Source organism: Anabrus simplex, chromosome 2, assembly GCF_040414725.1.
Source record: "Anabrus simplex isolate iqAnaSimp1 chromosome 2, ASM4041472v1, whole genome shotgun sequence".
Classification (NCBI taxonomy): domain Eukaryota; kingdom Metazoa; phylum Arthropoda; class Insecta; order Orthoptera; family Tettigoniidae; genus Anabrus; species Anabrus simplex.
In genome coordinates this window covers 711,919,648-711,946,918 of record NC_090266.1, presented here as the reverse complement: position 1 = coordinate 711,946,918, position 27,271 = coordinate 711,919,648, and the positions used below count along the sequence as shown (strand labels likewise).

At 38.5% G+C, this 27,271-nt stretch overlaps 1 protein-coding gene across 1 annotated transcript in view; it reads right to left on the bottom strand.

The window, feature by feature from the left end:
- g (adaptor-related protein complex 3, delta 1 subunit-like garnet) overlaps window positions 1-27,271 on the bottom strand; it is a 580,467-nt gene that overhangs the window by 212,509 nt on the left and 340,687 nt on the right. The window contains exon 16 of the mRNA XM_067141336.2: window positions 7,652-7,859. Within this exon, the coding sequence (XP_066997437.1) occupies window positions 7,652-7,859 (208 nt within the window). The remainder of the gene's footprint in view (window positions 1-7,651; window positions 7,860-27,271) is intronic.

The following is a 27,271-nucleotide window of genomic DNA, read 5'->3' as shown; positions in this document are numbered from 1 at the left end:
CATACCGTGGAGGCCACTGCGTAGGCTAACTGGAGCCACCGGCAGTGCCAATGCACTAAGAGACTTTGTCTCATCACTAAAAATTGATGCCTGCTTGGCCATCAGATGATATAGATGTTGATTTTTAGTGATGAGACAAAGTCTCTTAGTGCATTGGCACTGCCGGTGGCTCCAGTTAGCCTACGCAGTGGCCTCCACGGTATGCACTAGCCAGCGTATTGGTAGGTGTGCTAGGTACCAACTGACGAGCCCACCCTAGCACACGAGGGCGAAACGCTGGCAACCAAGAATGAGCTAGCTGGAAAATTTATAATGTCCAATAACGGACCATTTATATTGGTATTATAAATTTGCTCATTCAGGACAAATATTTCAGATTCCCTATGGGAATCAACATCTATATCATCTATATCGACTCGCAGTATTCCACACATTATGATGCTACTCGCAGGTAATGAAATTTGCACATGTAACACAGACCTATGGTGTTTTGCACATCGCGGCGCCATTTACAGGCAACGCAAACCTAAGGTGTTCATCACATAAGGGTACTAACCACAGGGACTCTTACTCTCCTGTGGTGTTCTTCATATAGTGGGTACTAATCATAGGCAAGCCAGAACCATGGTGTCACTCATATAGTAGTACTAATCACAGGTACTGTAAAAGCAGACAGTGCACTCTGTTGCTACGATTCACAAGCCTATTTTGTACCGAACATAGTGATACTACGCGCAAGTAAAAGCGATCTATGGTGTTCCCTGCATGGCGGTACTAATTACGATTAGTCTCATGGTTCTAATTCGATCATTCCTTGGTCGCCTCTTACGAAAGGCAGGGGATACCGTGAGCATATTCTTCGTATGCGTCCCCCACCCACAGGGGGGAAAAGTGCAATCTGTCTGCAGATGAATAAGGGTAGAAAATCTCCAGGACGAGAAAATTAGAAATGTATGGATATGATTAGTGAAATTTCCTAACAATGGACAGTAAGCAGCTTCAGGTTACAGAGAGAGAATGGGTGGCATTCAGGGATGCTGTAGTAGAAAGAGCAAGGGAATGCCTGAAAACAACTGTGTGTAAAGATGGGGAAAAGCGAACAGCTTGGTGGAATAAGGTGAGGGCAGCTTGTAAACAGAAAAGGAAGACATATTAGAAATCGTTCCAAACAAGAAATGATGCAGACAGAGAATTGTACGTAGATGAAACGGAGCGAAACATAATTATTGTTGAATCCAAGAAGAAGCCTTGGGAAGAGTTTGGTAATAACCTGGAAGGGCTAGGTGAAGCAGGAGGGAAACCATTCCAGACAGTACATAGAGAATTTTATGAAGGGAGGGTGGAAAAGCAAATGCGTAGTGTTTTGCGTAATTCATGTGAACTTGTAATAGATCCCAGGGAATCACTGGACAGGTGAAAGGAATATTTTGAAAATCTTCTTAATGTAAAAGGAAATATTCCTGGTGATGTTGCGAACAACCAAGCTCATGGGGAGGAGGACAATGATGATGTTGAAATTACGCTTGATGATGTGGAAAGGAAGGTAAATAAACTCCACTGTCATAAAGCAGCAGGAATAGATGAAATTAGAACTTATATGGTGAAACCAAGTGGGAAGGCAAGGATGAAATTGATTCATATAATAAGTAAGGGCCTTACTTTTTGGTGAAATAAAACTGTTGATTTCGGTGTTAAAACTGACACTATTTCGGTAGGTATTTCGTGAAATAAATTGTTCTACTGATCGATGTTTCCTGCGAAATCTTCCTTGTAGTAGCGTATGGGGTAAAAGTAACTAATTTTGTGATAAGGGGTTTTAAAGTAAACTCTTGTAATGTATCACTGTTATTAAATCTTAAAAAAACCAAATATGCAAATTGTTATAGAAATAAATATATAAATCACTGATACTTCGAAATGAAGTTAGGTGATCTGCCCTGTGATATACATTTATACATAGCCTATATTTTTAGATGTTGAATTACTTGTCTCCAAAGTAGAAACTAAACATGGTTTCAACATTATCAGGTTGCAGAGTTGTGCGACAGTCAGAAAGTGTCTTTGTGAAAGCAGAGAAGTTCCTCTCGCTGTCCACATTAGACGTCGGAAACCATAATGCTTGCGAACACTTGGATGCAAATTCACTGTGGTCTTTTATAAAACCTCCTAAAAATTTGCTAACACTGTCTTCTTTCACTTCCCCAAATGCTTTCATTGCATTTTGCAAAGTCATATAGCCCTGGAAGATGTTCATGGATATGCTCTTTTTCCCTGGTCGGGGATGAGTAGCTCAGATGGTTAAGGCGCTGGCTTTCTGACCCCAATTTGGCAGGTTCGATCCTGGCTCAGTCCGGCAGTATTTGAAGGAGTTCAAATACGTCAGCCTCGTGTCACTAGTTTACTGGCACGTAAAAGAACTCCTGTGGGACAACATTCCGGTATCTCTGTGTTTCTGGAAAACGTAAAACTGGTTAGTGGGCGTAAAAACAATAACATTATTACTACTCAAACAGGTGATTTTTTTACAATAGTCCTACCAGTACTGTCATATTTTACAGTAAAGACAGTATTATTTATCTTTCCTTTTATATTCATTCTCTTCCTCGTGCCAGGATTATCCTATTTTTCTAGAGGAATGTTGGCTTGCATGAATGATTTTTTTGTGTCTATAACAAATTGCTCTCTATAATTTTTCAATACCTTTACGATCTGTGAAGTACCGCCGATTGTTATTTGCCGCTTAGAATTATGTTTATTTGCCTCATTCCGATTCTCTGCTGTGTATATCGCACATTTCCACTTTACGAATATTACTGGTACACTATTGATACTTTAGAATCTTTCTTGCAGCATCAAATACATAGAACCCGTCACTGTTGTATTTCTCGGCCCTCGGAAAACCTGTTGTGACTTCAGTTTTTGGCATTTTTATACTTAAATGTTGGACATTTGCCGATAAATGTTCGTAAGTAACAAACTCTCATTGCGCACTGCTGTATTTATGACCGGTCTTGTATCTTGTTACAACCACAATGCTATTTGCTGTAATCGATAACAGATATTGATTTTTATCGACTGCCTTAAAGATCGCGAAACTGAATACACATACTTTCAATACACAGTGCGTACCGCTTTGTGTGCACTTGTGTGGAGAATATACAGCACTGTCAAAAAATGAGAAGGAAACTACGATAGTCAAGTTCTCAGAAGCATTTAAACGTTTATTAGAGAGCTCTTCCGGTGCCATTTCGCATTTTTCACACTAAGTGCGATATAATTCGTGATTATTTGCGTAATTCATGCAATAAATCAGATTTTGCGATATTTTGCGAGTTCATTTTGCTAAAATACAGTATTTTTAGTACCTGGGAAGTCATTATATAGACAAGAAAGATGATAAAAAAACTTGTGCACATCGTTATTACCAAAAAATACGGCCCCTAATAATAAGATTAGCCTTAAGTGTTAACAAGATACCTTCTGATTGGACAAAAGCAGTAATTGCACCTATCTATAAGCAAGGAAACAGAAAGGGTCACAACAACTATCGAGGTATCTCACTGATCAGTATACCAGGCAAGTGTTCACTGGCATCTTGGAAGGGAGGGTGTGATCTGTGGTTGAGAGGAAGTTGGATGAAAACTAGTGTGGTTTCAGACCACAGAGGAGCTGTCAGTATCAGATTTTCAGTATATGTCAGGTAACTGAAAAAGGCTATGAGAGGAAGAGACAGTTATGTTTAAGTTTTGTAGATCTAGAGAAAGCATATGACAGAGTACCAAGGGAAAAGATGTTTGCTGTACTGGGGGACTATGGGATTAAGGGTAGATTAATTACTAAAAGGAATTAAAGGAATTTATGTTGACAATTGGGCTGAGTGAGAACTGATAGTAGAATGTGTTCTTTGTTCAAGGTACTTACAGGGGCTAGACGAGGCTGTAGTTGTTCACAGTGTACATGGATCACCTGCTGAAAGGTACAAAGTGGCAGGGAGGGATTCAGTTAGGTACAAAGGTGGTAAGCAGTCTGGCCAATGTTGACGACTTGGTCTTAATGGCAGATTGTACTGAAAGCCTGCAGTCTAATATCTTGGAACTTGAAAATAGGTGCAATGAGTATGGTATGAAAATTAGCCTTTTCAAGTCTAAACTGATGTCAGTAGGTAAGAAATCCGAGAGAACTAAATGTCAGACTGGGGACACAAATCTGGAACAGGTAGACGATTTCAAGTATTTAGGATGTGTATTTTCCCAGGATGGTAGTATAATAAGTGAGATTGAATCAAGGTACAGTAAAGCTAATGCAGCGAGCTCGCAGTTGCAATGAACAGTATTCTGTAAGAAGGAAGTCAGCTCCTGGATGAAACTATCTTTATATCGTCTGTTTTCAGATCAACTTTGCTTTACGGGAGGGAAAGCTGGGTGGACTCTGGATATCTTATTCGTAAGTTAGAAGTAACAGACATGAGAGTAGCAAGAATGATTACTGGTACAAACAGGTGGGAACAACAGCAGGTGGATACTTGGAATGAGGAGATAAAAGTTAAGTTAGGAAATAACTCTATGGATGAAGCTGTACACATAAACCGGCTTCGGTGTTGAGGTCATGATTGGAGAATGTAGGAGGATAGGTTACAAGGGCAAAAAGAATAATGGACTCTGTTATGAAGGGTAAGAGAAGTAGAGGTGGACCAAGACTATGATTGTTAGACTTCGTTTCTGACGATTTATAAATAAGAGGTATAGAACTAAACAAGGCCACAGAACTGGTTACAAACAGGGGATTGTAGCGGTGTCTAGTAAGTTCACATAGGCTTGCAGACTGAATTCTGATTGGAGTAATGGTCTATATTGAAGATTTATGTATATTAAATAAATATAAACATTTCCTATCTGAAAAATGAAGGACATATTTAAAGGATCAATTATAACATAAATATTGAGAAATTGCACTGTACTTTCATTGCAAGGAGTATTATGTTTTTATTCCTGCAAGGGAAAAGGTGTTTGTTTCCATTGTCATTTGGTATCTGCTACAGTGTGTTTTAATGAAAGAGCAGTTTTTTGCACCTATGAGGCTCTTTAGCCCTACAGCAGGCGAACATGAAATAAGTCATTTCAATGCCCCACCATGTGGTCAGCTATACCTTTCCAGACATTAGACAAATTCTTCTTCAAGCTGATCTGGCATACACTTCTGCAAGAGAATGCCACATACCTCATGTGTCAGGTAACGAAGTTCTTATACACAGGGTGGTTGGTTTCTTGCTCAGTATAAGTATTGCTTGCATCCGGGAGATAGTAGGTTCGAATCCCACTATCGGCAGCCCTGAAAATGGTTTTCCATGGTTTCCCATTTTCACACCAGGCAAATGCTGGGGCTGTACCTTAATTAAGGCCACGGCCGCTTCCTTCCAACTCCTAGGCCTTTCCTGTCCCATCGTCGCCATAAGACCTATCTGTGTCGGTGCGACGTAAAGCCCCTAGCAAAAAAAAAAAAAAAGTATAAGTATTCACCTGACATGTCCTCAACTGAATATTTGCAGTAGATGGTAGAGAAACAACTAACAAAGCCTCTGTCAGTCGTCATTAATGCGAAGAGGCAGCCTAGAAGTCCAAATCCCAGGAATGTACCAATATCCTCTTTCATTTCATGCACATAGTGGAGATGTTCTCACTGGCTGCAAGGACAGCTGCATGTAAATTTGATTTGACCAAAAATAAACTCTTGTAATGCTCAATAAATGTAATAAATTATTTTACATCATCTTCTATTCTTCATCTATTACTTTTTCCAGATTCTCTCTGGACATCCTGTGATGGCACACTGCCCAAATATTAAAAAGCTTTCACTACTTCAAGATGTTCATTTCCTATTCTTGTCTCTTCCCTGGCTGTTTTGTTACCTCTCATCATGATTAAGTATTATTTTTCACAACACTAATCTTCATTACAAAATTTCTCATCTCCTCATTCCATGTATCAACTTGTGTCTGTAGTTCCTCTTCATTATCTCCTCAAATTACAATGTTGTCCAAAAATAGTGTAGTTTTTACTTATTTTCCCATCATTATGTAGAAATCTACTCATGATGATAATGAAAAGCGAGGGGAAAAATGTACTTCCCTGTGTTAAGCCTTTCACAACTCTGAACTGTTCAGTTTGACCTATTTTGGATCTGACAAAACTTTCACAGTTTTGATATAATGCTATTACCATCTGTATTGTTTCATTCCCAATCTGTGCCTCTGTGAAAGTTTTCCATACGAAATGTCTTGGGACCCTGTCATATGCCTTTCCTATATCTACAAAAGTCATTACCATGTCCTTTCCAAATTCCCAATACTCTTCTATTTGATGGAACGTGAATATTAGGTCCAATGTGGAACTGCCCCTTCTATATCCATGCTAGTGTTCTGCAAGCTTTCCCTCTACTCTGGCTCTTATTTGTTTATCCAGGATTCTTTCAAGGATCCTAGCTGTATGAGAGGTCAATATCACTCCTCTGTAGTCTTCATACCACTTATTGTCTCCTTTCATAAAGATTGTTATAATGACCCCTTTAATACACTTCTTTGGAACAGGCTTTTCTCTCCGTATTACTCTGAAAATTCTGTACAACCATTGTAGACCAATTACTCCTCCTGCATCGTTTCTATACTGACCACATCAACTCCAGCTGTTTTGCCTCATTCCATCCTTTCAGTGGCCCAATCTCTGCCATGTACACACAATTTCAGTTACTTCCCCATTTGCAATGAATTTAATACTTGGACTTTTCCCTCTTGTATGGGGGTAATTCATATGTTGTAAAACTGCTCAAAGTATCTTTTCTATCTCTGCAATGTATCTTGCTTCTATTTGGTTATCTGCCTGGCCAAATAAATCCATTATGGTAATGGAGTAGACCATTACAGCCAGCGTCTCCACACTGAATGTTGGGAAGTAGTAAATAACCTGACCCACTATACCCACTATAAGGACCAATGGCTACAGGTGGAGAGTCCTTATAGAAGAGAAACTGACCCTTAGTGGAGGAAATGCCCCTGAAACCCCATAATGAACAGCAGAGTCAGTACTCAATGTCAGGAGCAGCCTATATGTTTCCAGCTGGTAGTAACTCTAAAATTCCTTTGGGAACAGTGAATCCACTGTAGTAAAAGCCTATATGATCAGTGATGACTAGTTTTTTGTTACATAATAAGTGCAGTAAATTTCAGTGATATAACCTTCACTGGGTACAATTTTCACAAATAGATCTGCATATTTAGAAAACTCTCAAAACAACACGTTTTTCTTCTTACATATTTGTCATTAATACAATTACCAATTCCAGATTGTCTGATCCACTCGTTTTTCAGATTTTTATGACCGTTTTCTATGGAACCATAGCACAGAGTACCTTCCTCCGTACATGAAGTGCTGACTCCAATATTCAATTTTGTACATCTAAAATTGCCTTATCACTCAGAGTTACTGTGTTAAATCATTAAACTGAATTTCAAATATTTTAACTGAAAGACATATAAGAACATTTTGGACTTCTGAAAGGGAAGAAGGAAGAAAATTTTGCATGACTACAAAATAATGGATACATTGTAGTAGGTACATCTTTCAGTCACAATTTGTAAGTTGTTATATTTTATTTATACCTTTTCCAGTTCTTCCTCTGTTGGCTCTTCAATTTTGTTTGACTTATTAGCAATTTTATATAAATTGTAGCCTTCTGTTAAACGATCTGATTTGACGAATATGTCTGTGGATTGCATCCCCTTAATTTTTCCAAGACCACACTCTAACTCTTCCCCATCATCTGAGCTTTCTGATGGAGGATCATTAATCCATGAATCCAGGTCAAGTCTGAAATAGAAACCCAGAACACAGAGCTGCATATAACAAAATTGAAAAATAATACATTTTTAAATTATGTATGCACAAGAAAATCAAAGATATAATTTCAGCAAAATATAGTATAACTCTTTAAGATGAAAATACTACTCATATAAACATTTTAAGAAATGCCTTATTATGAACAATTTCTTTTTCTTATTCTAATATCAGATTAATCATTCAGTATTAAACCAGTCATCTAATACAATAACCAGAAAAGGAAGTTTTGCACACATTTACAGAATTCTAAGAGAGTCTTGTTGCTACACAAAGACAACATTCGTTGCAAAGTTAAGTAACTTGCTACATCTTTCTTAAATCAAAATGTGCTTTAGGTTACTATAGTACCAAAGAGAAAACTCTGTACAGGCAATGAAGACCCCTGAATGAGTGGGAAGTAAAGGGTTCTGTGGAGCCTATAACATCAGTATTTAGTACTAATGAGTGGTTAGCTCTATATATCCCAAAAGATGGCAAGTGCAAATACTTAGGTGTGAGATTTGAAAGTAATTTGCACTGGAAGGGTCATATTGATGACATTGTTGGGAAAGCATACAGATCATTACATGTCATAATGAGGCTACTTAAAGGATGCAACAAAGAATTAAAAGAAAAAAGTTACTTGAGTATGGTTCGTCCATTATTGGAATATGCAAACAGTGTTTGGGATCCTCACCAAGAATACCTAATAAAAGAAATAGATAGTGTGCAGAGGAAAGCAGCAAGATTTGTAACAGGGGATTTCAGGAGAAAGAGTAGTGTATCAGAAATGTTAAAGGAACTTGGGTGGGAAACTTTAAGTAAGAGAAGGGAGAAAACTAGACTTACAGGATTATATAGAGCCTATACAGGAGAAGAAGCATGGGGAGATATCCGTGAGAGGCTTCAGTTGGAAAATAATTATATCGGCAGGACTGACCACAAATATAAAATTAGAAGGAATTTTAGCAGAAGCGATTGGGGTAAATTTTCATTCATTGGGAAGGGTGTGAAGGAGTGGAACAGTTTACCAGGGGTAGTGTTTGATCCTTTTCCAAAATCTGTACAGATATTCAAGAAGAGAATAAACAGCAACAGAGAAAATAAATGAAGTATTAGAGGGCATTCGACCAGTGCAGGTTATTGTAAATAAAAAAATGTGTGTGAATAAATTAATTCTATCCCCTGGTCTAAGGAGTTTGGACAGCCAAAGTAGGGGACTGCTACGGTAGCTGTGAAGGCCCTTCAGGAACTCTGAAAAGTGGTGGCAAAAGGGGCTCTGGTTAAGACGCAGCAGGTCGTTATGCTACTTAGGATCCAGAACGGGTAAAAAAAAAAAAAAGTAAATGAATAAATGCAATGTAAATATTAATGTTATACCAGTTGTATAGTATCATTTGAAGTAATTCCACATACTGTATATCAGTTGATTATATTTGTAAGTAGTACAGGAGATATTATAAGTAGAATTTTGTAAACAATATAAATTTATTAAGGATGAGCTGTGTGTTTAATAGAAAACATTGTTAGCGTAAATTGTATAATATTGTATTATAGGAAAAATTTTCTTCTCTTGTTAATTTAATATTTAGTGCTTGACAATAATGTATTTTAGTGTACCATTTGCCACCGAGGTAGACACCTCATTTGCAAAGAAAGAGATTTTGATTTTTTGATATATGGCCACCTTTGTCCTCAGGGATTAACCTGACACTTGCTTCTTGTGTAAGCTGAATGCAGCCCTGGGTCATATGCCTCCCTAGAAGTGGAAGTCTCATTTCTAATTTTCTGAACTTCTTGACAAGGAAATGAACTTTTGTTCTTCCAGATTAACCAAGTATTATTCTACTGCCTTGGCTAGACAGCCCCAACTATAGTACACCAGGTGAGACACAATGTCAAGATAGTTTCTATTAATGTTTTGAAACACAGGATACTTGTACAAAAGTATATTTTGTACAGTCATTATTTCTAGGAGGAGAATATAATTCAGTGAAGGTCTTTCTTAACAGAGATTACTACAGAGTTGGCCACGAATAACCAACCAGTCACATCTTGCCACACACTTTCCTCTGATTTTAGTTATTCTTGTGCTCTCTTGATTGTAAATGTCAACTGTTCGGTTGTATTGTTATGAAGAAAGTTATGTTGTGAATACGCATGACATTCAATACCAGAGCGATACATTCATACCAGCTCTATTAGCAAAACATGGGATTTATTCCATGACAAATACCTGTTTTGTACAGTACCCTTAAAAAGAAACACTCACTCACGATTTGGTAATGAAATAGTGTGCCACTGGATCTGATCAAATTCACTAATGAACATTCTGTCTAGAAACCTCAACCTATGATGCAAATTAATGAACAAATCACTAGAAGTCCTTGGAAATCCACCAAGGGACTAGCTGAACAGGTCCGCACAAGTCTACACCTATGGTGATTTACACACTGCAAAGAAGTATTGACGCCGTTGCTGTATAAGAAACGTAGATGCAGCTGGCTGAAGCTCCTACTGTAAGAAGATCTCAACAGGCGAACCTCATGTACTGATGAACTATATCACAGAGCTAAACAACAACAATGCCATCATCACCAAACTGCTCCAAGTCACCCAGCTATTTCATAAATTAATTGTAACACCACCGTTAATTTTACAGTAAAATGATTACCACCATTCAACTTATGATTTGTTAATTGATCATTCACTTAAGTTTAATTAAAATCAGACAGGTCAAACGAAACAGTTTCCTTGTAAAAACAGTAACTAATTAACACTGACTGAAATTTTTCCAAGATCATTGAGGAGTAGGTTTATTTGAGACAGAAAAGCAGACACTGTAACATACCAGAACACTGTTCATTTAAAACACTATTATTTATTATATAATAATGAAGGCTGGTCAATCCTACAATGTAATATGCCTGACATACAGGGTGTAGAAAAACTGTTTCGTAAATTAAAGAAGTATTGCAAATGTAGGAACCATAGATTTGTGGTGATTAGATTTGGCTGCCTACTTCCCAGGCGCTCAACTGCAAAACAAACCAAACTGTTATTACTGAGGCACTAGCCATGCAACCTTTCTACTGACTTTGTGTCCTTCTGTCTGCAGCAGTTCCTACTTCTCCCTTCCAGCAAGGCTATGAGGTTTCAGTCACCACTCCTATGCCTCCCTTGCGGCAAGGCCATATGGTTTCATTAGTGTTATCAGTTCATTCTCTGATACTAGAGCCATTGAGTGAACCTCTTTGATACAAGTATGGTAGTACACTTCCTTGTTTGCTTTGAGTTGTGATGGTAACTTTGATGATGTTTTGAAGTACTGTACTTTCAACGTTAGCGCAGTGTTGCGGTTTAGTGATGTGTTGTGTTCAGTGCGGTACTGCGTTTGTTATCGAGTTTAGTACGTGCTGTGGCGAGTATGGTATCAGTTCAGCCCAAAATGGACGGACACTAGTTCATTTGGCCAACATGCACTTGTCTGATGGTGTTGCTCTGGGCAATTCAGGTGAGGCACAAAGACTTTACCATGAGCAGTACCTGAACAGAACCTTACCTTCACACAAAATGTTTAACACTGGCCAACAAATCTGTGATTCCGGTTCACTGACTGCCAAAATGCATGACAAGGGTAGATGCACAAGCGTGCAGACCATAGAGTTAGATGAAGTTTGAAATATGTTTAAAGAGTCCCCTTCTATCAGCACACTGAAAGTAGCCCATCAAATGGAAGTTAACCATCATCTTGTCTGAAACTTACTTAAAAAAAAAAAACAATCTTCATCCAAGCAATAAGCAAAGAGAATAAGCACTACCCTAGGGTGATAACTCACTGCAAGTTGCATTTTGTGATTGGTTTTTGGTAGAAAGAGATCAAAATCCAGCTTTCCCTGGGCTTTTATTGTTTACAGAGGCATCGTTTACATGAGGGGGTATGTTCAATGTTCATGCTTGGGCACATGAAAATCTACGTGCTACTATCGTTCGTGGGCTCCAGGAACGTTTTCCGGTCAATTTGTGGGCAGGCATAATCGGTGATAATTTGATTGTGCCTTACATTCTTCCCTCCCAGGCTAGACAGACAAGAGTATGCAAGAGTTGCCGGTTCCTTTATTGTAATAATAATAATAATAATAATAATAATAATAATAATAATAATAATAATAATAATAATAATAGTTATTAGCTTTAAGTCCCACTAACTACATTTATGGTGCCATGGTGCCAGAATTTTGTCCTGCAGTAGTTGTTTAACGTGCTGAATCTAATGACATGAGGCCAACATATTTGAGCACCTTCAAATACCACAGGACTGAGCAGGATCGCACCTGCCAAGTTGGGGTCAGAAGGCCAGCACCTTGACTGTCTGAGCCACTCAGCCTGGCAACTTTTAGAAGATCTGCCACTAGCTGAGCAACGCACAACATTGTTCCAGCATGATGGAGCCCCAGCCCATTTTGGTGCAGCACTGTGAAACCACATCACAGCAGTATTTGGCCACAGGTGGTTAGGTAGGGTGGTAAGGTGCCTTGGCCCCCCCGTTTCACCCGACATAACTCCTCTTGATATTTTTTCTGTGGGGTCACAATAAAGAACTGGCGTATGAAACCCAGCTGAAAGTGAGGAGTACCCAGTCATGTGGATTGTTGAAGCTGCACATCGTGTTCAAGATGCGCCAGGAATTTTCCAAAGAATACACATATCAATTTTAAGTCTATGTGAATTGTGCTGCCAAGTTGGGAGACATTTTGAACATCTGCTCTGAGGTACTGTGGGTTTGTCAGTTTTCGTTGTCTGCAGCTAAAATGTGAACAACAAGCATACAGTGTGGAATGTTTATGCTCGAGCACCTGGGAAGTTGGCAGCTGATCTTAAATCTTGAAGCGAGTGCAGCGCCCAAACTAATCACCACAGACCTATGTTCACAATATTTATATTTGTACCCTCGAACACTCATTTAACGAAAAGTTTTCCAGCATCCTTTATGGACAAACTTGTGAAACTCTCAATAAAGTACTGGAAATATCTACCTGTAATTTTTACTTTCTATTATGCAAACATTTTTGGTGATCATGTGAATATGATGAAATTTTATACAAATGTATAACTCAGTTGCTAGGCATGCATGAAGTAGAATATAACGTTAAACAACAGAGGGGACCATTAACACACCACTCACAGTGAGAAACTAGGGAACTAATGTAGCTACTTAACCAAGTTGAGCAAAACTGTCTGCAACCTGACATTACCGAACAGCATGCAAGGAAGAGAACCTGCATACACCACCTTTCACATATATAACTCAACATCATCAATGACTTCACACAAGATTCCTGCAGTTCAAATTCTGGTCAATATTCCGTTCCTCAAAATAAGTATATATAAGAAAAGTCTCCCTCGGTCACTGAGCTTGGGACCTGAGTAATGGACCTTATGCATGGTGGTGATATATTTCCAGTCTGGTCAATTGCAGGCAAGAACTTGTAATCCAGTAATATACATGGGATCCATATGCCATCCAACATTTCACGTACAAAAGTCAAGTCATTTCCATACAGGCTATAAAGGCCCTGCGATGGGTAGAAGGTAAAGGCTTCCACCATCCATAACCTTGGCACTTGGTGAGGTAGAGTGGTTAGGTTTATGCCCAGCCACCTTTGCCCCCAGGAATTATCTTGATACTTATTTTTGGTATAGGCTGAGTAAACCTCAGGGCCATGTGCACCTATAGAATTAAAAATCTACTTTCTTAAATGTTTCGACTTCCTGGCGGAGAATCGAGCCGATGTCCTTCTGCGTGAACGGAGCATGTCTAACACCTTGGTCACGCAGCGCCTAAATGTCATGTATGATTTGGTTTGATTCAACATATGTTAATTTGAAGAAATCGATCTGAACTAAGCATGATTCCTCTTGAAGTTTCCATTACTATCAGTGGTTAGAATATCTAATCTGGATTATATAATGCAGTAGAAGTAGGCGTACAAACTCGAACAACTTTGGATTCATATTCTGTAAATTCAAGCGAAAAGCAAGCTTGCAGGTTTACAAAACAATTGATATTGTGATCATAGCCACAGGATTTTTATGTGTACTCCAAACCAAACGGATTAGAATTTTTTACAAAACTATCACATGCACTGCCAATTTGGTGAGAAGACTGTGATGATATCACTTGACTATCATGTCCCCCACACTGCCTCAATTCACTCCAGTAAATCTCCCACAGAGAAGCCAATCTGCACCATCAGGGAGGAGCACTGACACTTTTCAAGTGTTACTCAGAAAATTTATCTGACATAGTTAAGCTAAATCGCTGGTCCCGTGGTGTAGACTTAGCATGCCTGTCTCTTACCTGGAGGCCCAGGGTTCGATTCCTGACCAGGTCAGGGATTTTTACCTGGATCTTGGAGCTGGTTGGAGGTCCACTCAGCCTGCGTGATTACAATTGAGGAGCTATCTGACGGTGAGATGGCAGCCCCGCTCTAGAAAACCAAGAATAATGGCCAGGAGGATTCTTCGTGCTGACCACATGACACCTCGTAATTTGCAGGCCTTCGGGCTTAGCAGCGGTTCTGTGGTAGGCCATGGCACTTCGGGGCTCTTGCGCTATGGAGTTTGGTTTGGTTTTTAGTTGAGCTAAATATTTGTGGAATATCCAGAGCAGGAAAAACAAACATGGCTTTAAAATGGCCTGATTTTCATAGGCTGAATACAGAATGCGAAATAGATCTGAAAATGTTGGAACATGAATCTACCCACCAGCCTTTCAGTTTTTAGACATGCAGTGGTAATTATGCAAGATGAACTATTGTTGGGCTACAGAGAGAACGACTCTGATGTTTGTGAGCTGTGTCGTGAAAGTTGCCAGCCGCAAGACCTGTGTTCGTTACAAAAGCTCTGGCAGGAGAGTAGCTGAGTCCAAGTCCGCAGTCTGTCACTTCAATTCAAACTTCAACAAGATTTCAGTGTGTGGTTGGTGGATGGAATAATTCAGAATGGAGGTGTTATTTCAAATTGCAGATCGATATGCAGTAAATGAACTGGGTTTATTTGAGGAACGATTTTAGGAGCCATAATTATCAAAATATTCAATAACTAATCATTAATAATGCATCTATATTATTATATGCAACATTAATTTTGAGTATTTAATACCACTTATCGCCTTAAGAATTTAACCACAAACGTTCACAGAACTGTACATTATAAATCCCCCATTTCTCCACAATTACAGTTGTAGTTTGAAATTATCACAGCTATTTTCTGCATCACTCAACTTGTGGAGAGAAGAGGGGAGAGTGACCATTTGTTTCCTTATTTCCCTGAAATACAAATCAACCAAGGTCACAGGGTCACCAATGACACAGGAATTTCCTAAGCCAGCACAAGGTGATTGTATGAACGTAACTAAACAAGAGAATATTTCATGGATGTATCCTCGAAAATAGAGAACAAAAGTGACAGCATTCAAGTATGGCATGTTTATGACCGGAAACAAAGAATTCTGAAAATAAACTAAAAAGAAATAATTCCTGCAACCAAGCTATGGAAAGTGACATGAAATTCACAATGAAGAGCTTATCTTACTTCAAGGGATAGGAAGTGCTCCACATTCCTCATACAGCCTTGGTTCACTGTTTGACGCCACTGTTTCATCCTGTGGTTCATCACTCTCACCACTGCTGCTACTTTCATTCCTGCCCACGTTAATGAATGATCAGTTCACTTATGTTATCCTGAAAAAAGCCTTCATGCTTCTAGTCCACCTTCATAACCGTCTAAGTGCGATCAATTGCTCTTTTCAAGTCCGGCGCTGTCAGTCGATCGACGGCTCCATATATTAAGTTTGCTACGCAGCTTTTGTAAATGTTTTATTATTTTCTGCTACGTAACCCTTCACCTGGCTCCAAATTAACTCTATGGCATTAAAATGATGATATGGGGGAAGGTGGATTACTTTGTGCTAGTGTTTTTCTGTTAATTCATCAATAACGTACCTAACGAATCCTGATTTAAGTTGCCTGATAATTTGCATAAGCTCCAACTTGGTGATTTTCTCAGCGACTTCAATTCTATTCCTTCGCAACCAGTCCAGAATACCGCTCTTCTTGCTATTGAGAACTTTGACTCTATCAATCTCTATAGAATGATACGATGCATTATCCATGATAATGAGTGATTTTTCCTTAATATTTGGGATTAAGGATGTTTTAAACCGCTTCTCAAATTTATGTGCCGTCATCTCCCCATGATAATCTCCAGTTTTATGTGATTAGAACAGAAGCTTTACATTGGAAATAAATCCATCCACTGAACCAGAATGAAGCAATATAAGGCGACTTCCTTTCCCGATAGGGGTTTTCATTGTAGCTTTCACCGTATTGTCAGTCCATGAGTAGGATTTCGTGTGTTCTGAATGGATAAATGTTTTGTCTATCTAAACAATGTCTTCACTTCTCACCTTCATCACTTCTCTAAGACTATGGCACTTCCAAGCTACAATGTCCCTACGTTCCAGTAAAACTCCGGTCTGAACATCTTTTATTTCTTCCATTTGAAACCTAATTTCTTCAAAACAATTGAAAGGCTAGATTTTCTACATAGAATTTGCTTTACATCGCACTGACAGAGATAGGTCTTATGGTGACAATGGGGTAGGAAAGGGCTAGGAGTGGGAAGGAAGCGGCCATGGCCCTTGCCTGGTGTGAAAACAGGAAACCATGGAAAACCATCTTCAGGGCTGTTGGCAATGGGGTTCGAACCCACTATTTTCTGAATGCAAACTGATAGCTATGTGACCCAAACTGCATAGCCACTTACCCTCGATGCTAGTCTCCCTATCGATGAATAACTTCTACTCTGCAGTGAAGAAAGTAGTTTATTCTGCACTGGAAATTCCTTTCTTATGTAATATTCATACACATGCCGCTGAATAGCTTCCTCCTGGAAGTTTTCAATGTGTGTTTTCGGGCTTCCTCTCAGCCGTAATTTACTGGGCATGTGAAGCTCCTCAGTAAGCTCATTTAAACGATCTGAATACTTCTCCCTTGTCAGAGCTGTACACTGGCTGGCCCATGATAATGCATAGGATATCCATAATTTCAACTACCCTCATAAAAACAATTGCCGGGGGTTGATAAGCTACAGCACATGTTGAGGATCAGACCTGTATGTTTTCTTGTATATACAAATGATATGAGTAAAGAACTGGTATCACAGATAAGAATTTTTGCAGATGATGTTATACTGTATTGAGTTACAAATACCGTATAATCCTGAATACCACCCGCACTTTCCCCCCAAAATACTGGTTCTAAATCTTGGTTGCAGGTCGTATTCAAGCCGTTCATTCTCGTAAATATTTACTACGTTTAAATGGAGTACTGAAATAGATTTGAATATGGTTACCATACTCAATATACCACATGTAAACAGGCTTTCAGGTCTTACTGTGTTTTAGTTGTGTTCTAAAAAACAAGATTGATTTTTTCACAATACGGTTACAGTGGCATGTAAACGCGAAATGTAAGGTAATGAAATACGGTACATCATAGAATATGGGTAAATTTAAAAGCCGCTGCTGCGAATGCTCGATCCGTAATTTGTTTCACAAGTGTTGCTGGCATGCTGGGTGCGCGAATAGCTGATCTCGCGGGATATCGTACTCTACGAGAGTCGAGACTGTTGGTTACGGAAGTTCACCTCGCTCACATTCGAGTTCCATATCTGTTCCGTGAAAGTGCTGCCTCGATAGTAAGCGATGGATTCAAAATGGAATCTGCGGTCATTTACTATGCGTAAGAAGCTTAAAGTTGGAAGCGAAGCTGAAATATACGGAAATCGTGCCATTGGCAGAAAGTATGATATTGATGAATCGTGTATTTGTGATTGGCGGAAGAAGGAAAAACTTCTACAAAAGTAACGCTGATCGCAAAGCATTCCACGGGTGGAGTGCAGCGTTTCCGGAAATTGAACAATGACTCCACAAATATGTGATAGAAAAATGTGAGATAGGATATGGTGTTTCTAGCGAGATGTGTCAATTGAAAGCACTAGAGATCTCAAAAGAACTCAAAACAAAGGGTTTTACTGCAAGCCACGGATGGATCCGAAACTTTTATCGGAGAAAGGGATTGTGCATTTGGAGACTTACGTCTATTTCACAACGTCTCCCTGGGGCGTATGAAGAAAATTTTACGGCCTTTCAGCGTCACATTATTCATTTGAGGAAGCAAAATTCTTATTTGCTGTCGCAAATTGAGAATGCTGACCAGGCACCTGTCTATTTTGAAATGCTGTTGGAAAATACAGTGAATACGAAGGGTTCTAAAAGTGTAACCATCAGAACAGGTGGCAACGAAAAGCAACGATACATGGTAATGTGCGTATTAGCGGATGGAACCACGTGGTTTCGAAAGGAAACTTGCCATCCGGTGTTATTGTTAGAACACGTGAGTCTGGCTGGATGGGCAGTGCGTTAGTTGAGGCCTAGGTGAAGTGCGTTTGGCAATGTCGCCCGGGAGCTTTGTTACAAAAATGAAACATGCTCGTGTTGGACAGTTACCGAGGACATACAACTGCCACCATAAAAGATATGATGAGGAAAGGAAAAACCGATCTTGCGATAATTCCCGGAGGACTCACTTCTATTCTACAGCCGTTGAATGTGTGGGTGAACTGGTCTTTCAAAACTGCAATGAAAGAGTTGTACACCGAATGGATGTCTGATAGTGATCATGTGTTAACACCAACCGGACGAGTGAAGTGAGACTAATATGGAACTGGATCAAGACCACATAGGCACGCATTCCCAACGATCTAGTGTCCACAAGCTTCAAGAAATGTGGAATTTCAAATTCAGTGGACGGTAGTGAGGATGACTATTTGTGGAAAGATGCCAGCAACAAAAGTTCCTATGGTGAAACATCAGATGACGATGGTGAATTGTGAATGATCTGAGTATTGGACTGATTTTATTTACATTTTTGTGATGATTTTATTAATTGTAAGCCGATTGAATTCATATTTGTGGTATATTTGAAGAAAATTAAGTAGGTATGCAAGTTTTTTTTTTTTCTCTCTCCGTATTTTGCTGTCTCAAATTTAGGGTGCGGGTCTTATTCAGTGGCGGGTGGTATTCGGGATTATACGGTGTGCCTGTTGCATTTTCGGACGTGTTCCAAAATGGCGCCTAGGAAAGGTATAGACCACTCAGACCCAAGAAACTCTTAAAATGTGATTACAATAGGAGGCCATGATTAACTGGGAACGACTACTTTTCAAAGGCAGTACAGAACAGAGCAATGTCAGGGGAATTGTTAAAAAAAGTAAAATATTAGAGATTATTGAAAAAACTTACTTCAAAAACTGAACTCGAGAAGAGATGAAGCAAATTGCTATTGCTGCGTCGAAGAAAGGAAATTGTAAAAATTACGGCAGAAGTTTTGAAGAATAACTATTATAATTTAAGAGAAGACGGCAAAATACCTGCAGAAACACTGTGGAGAATATAGATACAGCGGGATATACGAGAATTTATTTAAATACGTACACTGATAGACCCGAGGCGCACGATCAGCGATACATCGGAAATCATTAATTGGAAGTCATAAAAGAAGAAAAGGATAGGAGAGAATTACTCCGTCAGAAGAAAAATCAAGGAAGGAATAATATTTTTAGAAAACAAATAATTTGAAATTGAAGATTTTTGTAAGACAAGACGGAAGATCATGCACAGATTTTGAGAATTAGTTAACTAGAACACAAGAGAAGACTAACAGAATAATTTAAAAAGAAATATTACTCTAAGAAAAACTTAAAATGAGCATTTACTTGTGGACATTATTTGATTATATTGGCAGTTATTCCAAGAAGAAGATGACTTGCTAAGCATCCAGATGGACCAACCTGGAGGGAGATATAATTTGACCAGCTGAACCTACCTAAGGTGAGATGAGGAATCCAACCAAACCTCGAACCATGGCCAATGAACCAGCGATGCGACGAGCAGGAGGAGAGCAACTGACGGTTGATATGATGAAAGATGAGCTGTGTTTGCCATAAGTATTATAATTCTTAATTTAGCTAGGCATATGCATTAGAATAGAGTATTAAGTGTGAAATATTTAAGAGTGCAAGTGAAACAGTGAAGTGAAGTGCGTTACATTTAAGCTGCGAATACTATATTAAGTTAGTGTATAATTACCGTAGATTGATATCACGTGGAGTGTGGCTATGCATGAAATAAGTGAATTACCAAGGTAATTCAGGAAGAAAAGTTATCTAACAGCTGAACGCAAAGATCATCGTATGGTGAATAATATCTACAGATCTCGCAAAACCATTCAGTCAACGATTACGTCACAGGTGGATCGCATGGGAAGAAGTGAAAGATATAGCCGAGTTATTCCTTGTAAAGTAATGTTGTTAAATGCACTAACGCAATATTTAAGGTTAAGCATCGTAATTTTGGAAGAGAATTGATCTATTTAAAGGAGTATTTACGTAGAGAAGAATGTTACGTCTTAGTAATTGCATTTATTATGGAGGAGGTTATGAATGATGAGAAATGGTATTGAGAAAGATGAAATGGAATTAATTGAGGGTTTGGAATGATCATCGGCGCACGGTGCATAGGCCATAGCACTGAAGAGATTACACACTAATTTGGGTTTCCGAGGTCAATAGTGTTGAGGGAGGATCTTCAACATCACAGAGAGGACGTTATCTCCTATGTAAACTGCCGCACGGGAAGACCACAGGTGTTTAACAAACAGACATGTCGCCTATGCAGAACCATACTGGGTGCTCGACGGGCTACTGTGGGTTAGATCACAGCCCAATTGAATGTTGGGAGTCAGGAACCCATTTCTACTAAAACTGTATGGAGGCAACTGCACCGCATAGACTTCACCAGCCGACAGACAACTTGTGTCCCTTTGCTGACACATCGCCTTATTGCCGCTGTTTAGAGCGCTCGTGGAGGAGCAACTCGTCAACATCTAATTCAGTGTCTGCCGATGACTTTTGGTCACTCAGTGTAATAAAGATTGAAAGGAGAGAGCATATAAGTTGCTGGCAAGACCCCAATCAGAGTATGGTCCAGTGTATGGGGCCCTTACTAGTATTACTTAATTCGAGAAGTGGAAAAGATCCAGGGGAAAACAGCATGATTTGTCCCGGGCGGTTTCCGATAAAAAACTAGTGTTGCAAAAATACTGTAAACATCAGGTTGGGAATACTTGGAGGTAAGGAGACGAACTGCTGGATTATGTGGAATGTATTGAACTGTCAGTGAAGAGGTGATCTGAAATAGAGTTAGTAGACGAATAATTTTGAATGGAGTTTTTAAAAGTAGGCAAAATCATATGATCTAAAGTTGGAATTTAAGGGGAAAATTTGGGGTCAAATATTCATTTATAGGAAGAGGAATTAGAGATCGGAAAATTTTACCAAGGAAGATGTTCAAAAGATTTGCAACTCCTTTGAAATAATTTAAGAAAAGATTAGGTAAACAACTTATAGGTAATCTGCCACATGGACAACAGTTCTAAATGCAGATCAGTGGTGACTGATTGTTAATACTGAGGGATCCTCTGTACTGAGATGAACCTCCACATTCACTTTCTACAGTAAAGCCTAAACTAAACCTGTGTTCCAAGAACAGATCCCAAGATGTGACGATTATGTCAATATCATAACCTCTTGCATTGGGGAGGGGTCATAGAATGTCTAGCTGGGCACCAACAACACTGAACAGAATAGACTGTACATTCAACTGCTGAGTGGTGAGCAGCAAAAAAGAAGGGCCAATGTCTTCAGGTGAAGAAATCCTAGTGGAAACGTTGCTGCATAAGTTGGTGGGACTGGCATAACAATTCGATTTATTGTTTATGTTGTGCGTGCTAAATTCTTGGTATAACGTGCATTTTTTTCATTCCTTGTGCTGTTGTGCTAATCTGATATTGATCTTGAGTACATTTGATCATGACAAGAGCCAAAGGGGTCGTCTGCTAGACAATGCCATAAATCAACTATCAGAATACTATGGTCAAGCAATCGGAAGCAACGAAACTAACCTAGATGATATGAAAAAGGCTGTGTGGGCAATCTTTTTCCAAAAAATATCAACAGATGACAAGCCAATCCACAACCTTTGTTCTGGCAAGTGGTGTAAATACAAAAAAGCTGAAGCAGCTGGAACTTTAGATAAGTTTACCCACAAGAACTCTATACCTGAGGGTGTTATGTTGGCTATAAAGCTAGTTTATAGAGATTTGGGAAAACACTAAGCGTATATGAGTCATTCATCGATGTAGTGTGGACAAGAATACCTAAAAATGTATTTGTGGGGGTACCGTACATTGCAGCTTGGTGTGTATGATGCTGTCATCACATTTAATGATGGTAATACTGGTAGACTGAAAGTCTTGGAGGAGCTGGGTGTGAAGACTGGTTGCAATACACGAGCCATACTGAAGGAACTGGACAAGGAGCGAGTCGACAAGGCAGAGCTACAGGCCTAAAAATGTCCAAGGAGGAAAGATCTTTGAACAGGAAGAAGAGGATACACTCGGACAATGTAGGAGATAATGAAGACTACACAGTTGGCAATTTTTTACTGTTGTTTCCATTGAAAACTGAGTTACAATCTAAATTAATTTTTAATAGCAATTTCTGAAAAACAAATTTTTTTCAGACAAATGGCCCGTTATGTCCGGATCTATAGAAGATAGACTTTTGATGTTTTCATTGTTCATGTATAATACTCTTGTAATACCACACCTCTAGAATTGTAGAGATAACTTGTATATTTGAAGAAAAATTCACAAACATGTGACAAAAAAAGATGTAAAAAATGTAACAGGGAAAAAAAATTTATATCCCAACTTCTAAAATATATACTTCAATGAAACTAGAGAAGTGTGTACATAAAGCACGTATAAATAATTTTTGTGAGTTTCATTATCTTTCAGTAAGTAGTTTTTGAGAAAATGGGTCATGAAAATAGCAAATTTAACATTAGCGGGATAGGCCATTCATACTCCCCTTAACAGTGTGTGTGAGCACACATTGCTTTACCTTTTCCAAAAATATGACTAAGAGGTAAATAAGTGTGTCCATGCACAGAAAATATTATTTTACAGTTAATGTTCTGTTGATCACCAAGTATGTTTTGCATATGATATGATTCTAGAGGTGTGGTATTACAAGAGTATTATACATGAACAATGAAAACATCAAAAGTCTATCTTCTATAGGTCCGGAGATAACGGGTCATTTGTCTGAAAAAATTTGTTTTTCAGAAATTGCGATTAAAAATTAATTTAGATTGTAACTCAGTTTTCAATGGAAACAACAGTCAACAACATATGATTTGTATTTTAAGCATGACACCCATCACAAAATAATTTTATCTTCTCTATTCCAGCATTCTTAATACAAAATTCGATCAAGTGGTGCAACACTGCACTTGCAAACCTAAGAAATCCCTCTTTTTGATAAAAACAACCTTGGCATAACTCTTCATCTACCATAACAATTAGGTACTCTCATGACTATGAAGAACATTCCTATTGGCCGTGTGGAGATAAGAATGTTTAGAAATAAAAACAATACAAAGAAAAGTCACACTGCAAATATCAATTTTCAAACACACCCCAAATCAGGATAAAAATTATTTTGGCTTTTTATTAAAAATAAGGACTGGTATACAACACATTTTTAAATGGAGAAATGTCACTTTGAAAATAAACCCTCGATTCTGACTAGCCTCTCAAGGCCTAAACGCTTTCCATTTGACAGACAATAGCCTATAGATAACAGACCATGCCACTAGTCAGAGAAAAATGTTTCCACTGAAGTCTGAAGTCTCATCTATGGTTGTTCCAATATGGAAGCTGTTCAGGTGTGGGTTGTGCTAAGACTAACATCACAGTAGTATTGTGAAGGAGTTACCCCTATAGGGCACTCTATCTACAACAGCACTTCCTTGCTCAGCGAGGAAAGCGATGGCAAACTCCTCGCCTCTCATCTTGCCTAGTACACCTCATTTGGCACCACCATCTGTTTCTGTGGTTTTCCTATGACCGCATAACTTCTGGTGGAACTATTTGATGATCCAACCAGCCTTTGGACTGACAGCCCAACTGTGAACTGTTCAAGAATTGGTTTATAGCTATGGACAAAGCACTACATGAATTTTCTGGACACATACACTAGTTACCGATATACTCCTTCAATATATATAGGGAGTATGGTTTTCTTCGCAAGCATGAATTCTTTACCAATGATCCTGATAGCTACCTGATTCTTGGGGAAATGAACATCAATTTTCTCAGGTTTAGACTATTCTCAGTGGTTTAAGCTCTAAAAGGATAAAAATATTTGAATACATTAATGGCACACAACCATATACAGTACATTCAGCCTTCCAGAATTTTACTCTTGGGGAAATGCCACCCATTTAAGGTGACAAGCTAGTTTGGAAGATTATTGCTCAGGGTTTGATGTACAACAGTGTTTTACTGACATGTAAATCTCTGTGACTACTTGATATATCCAGCAAAGGTATTCGGATGCATTAGGATTAACATTGTAAAGTGAATAGTAAAGCCAAGTGTAACAATCATTTCATAGGCTACGGATATTACAACTCGGTATATTCATACATGCAGTGAAACCGTAACATTTCTGAATGTTCAGTCTAGCAGTCAAACCACTGAGAATTGACTGAATGCTTAAATATCTTTTTAATCAGCTTCTAACACATGGAATTAGTATATAGCTCCTATTCTATCAGAGGCCCAATTAAGAAGACCATCCATCACGCTAAAGAATTAAGCTGTCTATGTCATCACTTACTTCATGCAACATATACTGTTAATATACTCAAACCTCCACCTAGAATATTCTGCACTTTTTCTACCATATCTAAATTTACGCCTGATAATGGCTATGTTTCTACAATTTCCCTAATGAACTATCCTGCTCCCAACTGTACCCAACAACTTTTGACATATGATACAAATACCATGTGATTAGTTGCTTCTTCCACTTCTTCCCCTAGAATATCACTAATTTCTAGTGCACCCAAATATCTTGTTTTCTGTTAATTCCATTTTCCTTCTCTCTGTACCTGCCATTCATAATTAATGCTAGAAAAGGAGGACCTATACAAAATCTCTAGACAGGAGGATCCTAAATTGATAATCAAATCTAAAGGCAAAATCTGGGGATAAAAACTTTACTTCAAGAATTATTATAATGAAAAAGTAAATAAGCAAAAAATAGAAAGAAAAGATGAATTGAAACATTTTTTAGAACATTTTCATGGTTAACAAGCACCATATTATAATTATATTTTAAACAAATTTTTATTCATTGCACTTGGAGTACTCATTACTATATACATCAAAGGGACGGAAAAAAATATTTTGAACCAATTCAGTAAACTATTGTAATACACTGTAAGAAACAGGATTCAGGCTTAAGCACAAATAAAGAATCTAAGACAAATACTACCAACCAGGCTTGATTTGGCCAGGGTATCTAGAGCCAGCCACTTTGTCGTAATTACAATCAAACATTTAGATTATTCTGTTAATAGACCCCAGACCCAACTTCCGCACACACCGTCTAAGCACAGGCTTCAGTGAACACGTTCCATGTGGAAGGAACAGCCAAAAATAGATTAAATGCTGTTAGCGAATTAAAAATATCTGAAATTGAAAACACTGAGAGGAATAAATCTGTCAAACTTTTTAAATACTGTATGGTTGTGTTTATTGTATATGGACATAATTTTATTAAGGGTTCCTGATATTATTGTTTTTTAGCAACAGCAGTAATAATAACTTTTATCTCTCACAACATAGAATTATGCAAAAAATTCCATTCCTGTACCGAGTCAGCCACCAAACCATTCTTACAAATGAATCAGCATGCTTTCTATTAATCATGTGAGCTGATTGAACTGCTCTGTTTTAACAATATTGCATGCTATAGGGCATACGTTTTTATGATGGGAGATGAAGTATCCATACTTTAAAACTGCAACTGAGAGTATTAAGGTGCAAAAATTGTTCGTTAGACAACCTATCTGTCACAGGTGTAGAATATATTGGAAGTGGAATGTCCTTATAGGAAATTTTATTTGTAAACCTTGTTAAGTAGTACTTACTGTATGATCTGAAGTGTGGTGATATGTTTTATTTGTATTCCATGAAACGACCTAACCTGAACAGTGTAATATTTTGGTAACATATCGTCCCCACTCTGGCAAACTAGCGAAACTGACAAACTAAGGAATCTGTAGTTCTGAAGTTCTGGTCAAGATTTTGTTATTTATATATTGTCTACCCTCTGACAAAGTCTCACATCTGCAGCTCGTTCTGTATGCCTAACACATAAAACCAATAATTTAATATAAAAATTGATTTGACATGAGTAATCACAACTTCTTTCAGCTCTCCTAACCTTTTGACAATTTGCAGATTTGTTAGTTTGCCAGAGCAGGGATGATATGGTATTTGTAAATAGTAGATTTCATGTCTATATTTACTGGAACTGTCCAGAAAGTTGTCACATGAATTTTTGAACAGGGTGTGTTGCCTTTTGTTGGTTATGTATTCTAGAAAGTATTTTCTGACTATTCTGGAAATGGACGATTTGCGATCGTATGTATTAGAGAAAGTATTTTAACATCGCGACTGAAATTAGAGTTGTGATTGGTGAATCTGGGTGGCGACAGGCAGGCCCCTGCGTTCTGATTGGCTACTCCAAGGCCAGAGTTCCCCTTTTAAAGAGAGCGAGGCAGCATTTCGTGGTCTGTCTGTCTATCCTCTATCACTTGACTGTCAGAAGTTTTGACGTCGTCAGCAACGCCTCACTACCGGGATAGGCCACTTTGGGGTAAGCACTCTTGATTTCTGTTCCACCTTAAATTTCACTACAGTATGTTCGCTTGCTTTTTCCATATAGGAGTCTGCCCTAACCTCACCTAGATTCGCCACTCAAGTATTTCGGATGCCTTAGCTTTTCAGCTGGGCTTGCCCGTTTGTTTCCGAGGCATTTCCTGTTCCTTGTTTCGCTCAACATGTAAACTGTAGTTTTATATATTTACCTTGGGGTTTTGCCTCTCGTAGTTCCGTGTCACTTGATGTATGCCAGAGTTTTTGAAAAGCATGTTTAACTTCACTGTAAATTGTAATAGCATATTACTTTTCTTCTTACCTACTAAATTGCATTGTACTACCGGGTTTGTAACTAGATGTATACTTTGTTTGAATCTTTGAACTTGGAGGAAGCTATTATCAAGGAACGTTTAAGATGTGTGTCTCACAGAACATGTAAGTTAACATTTTACAAGTTATGTGTCGGTACCTTCCGCATGG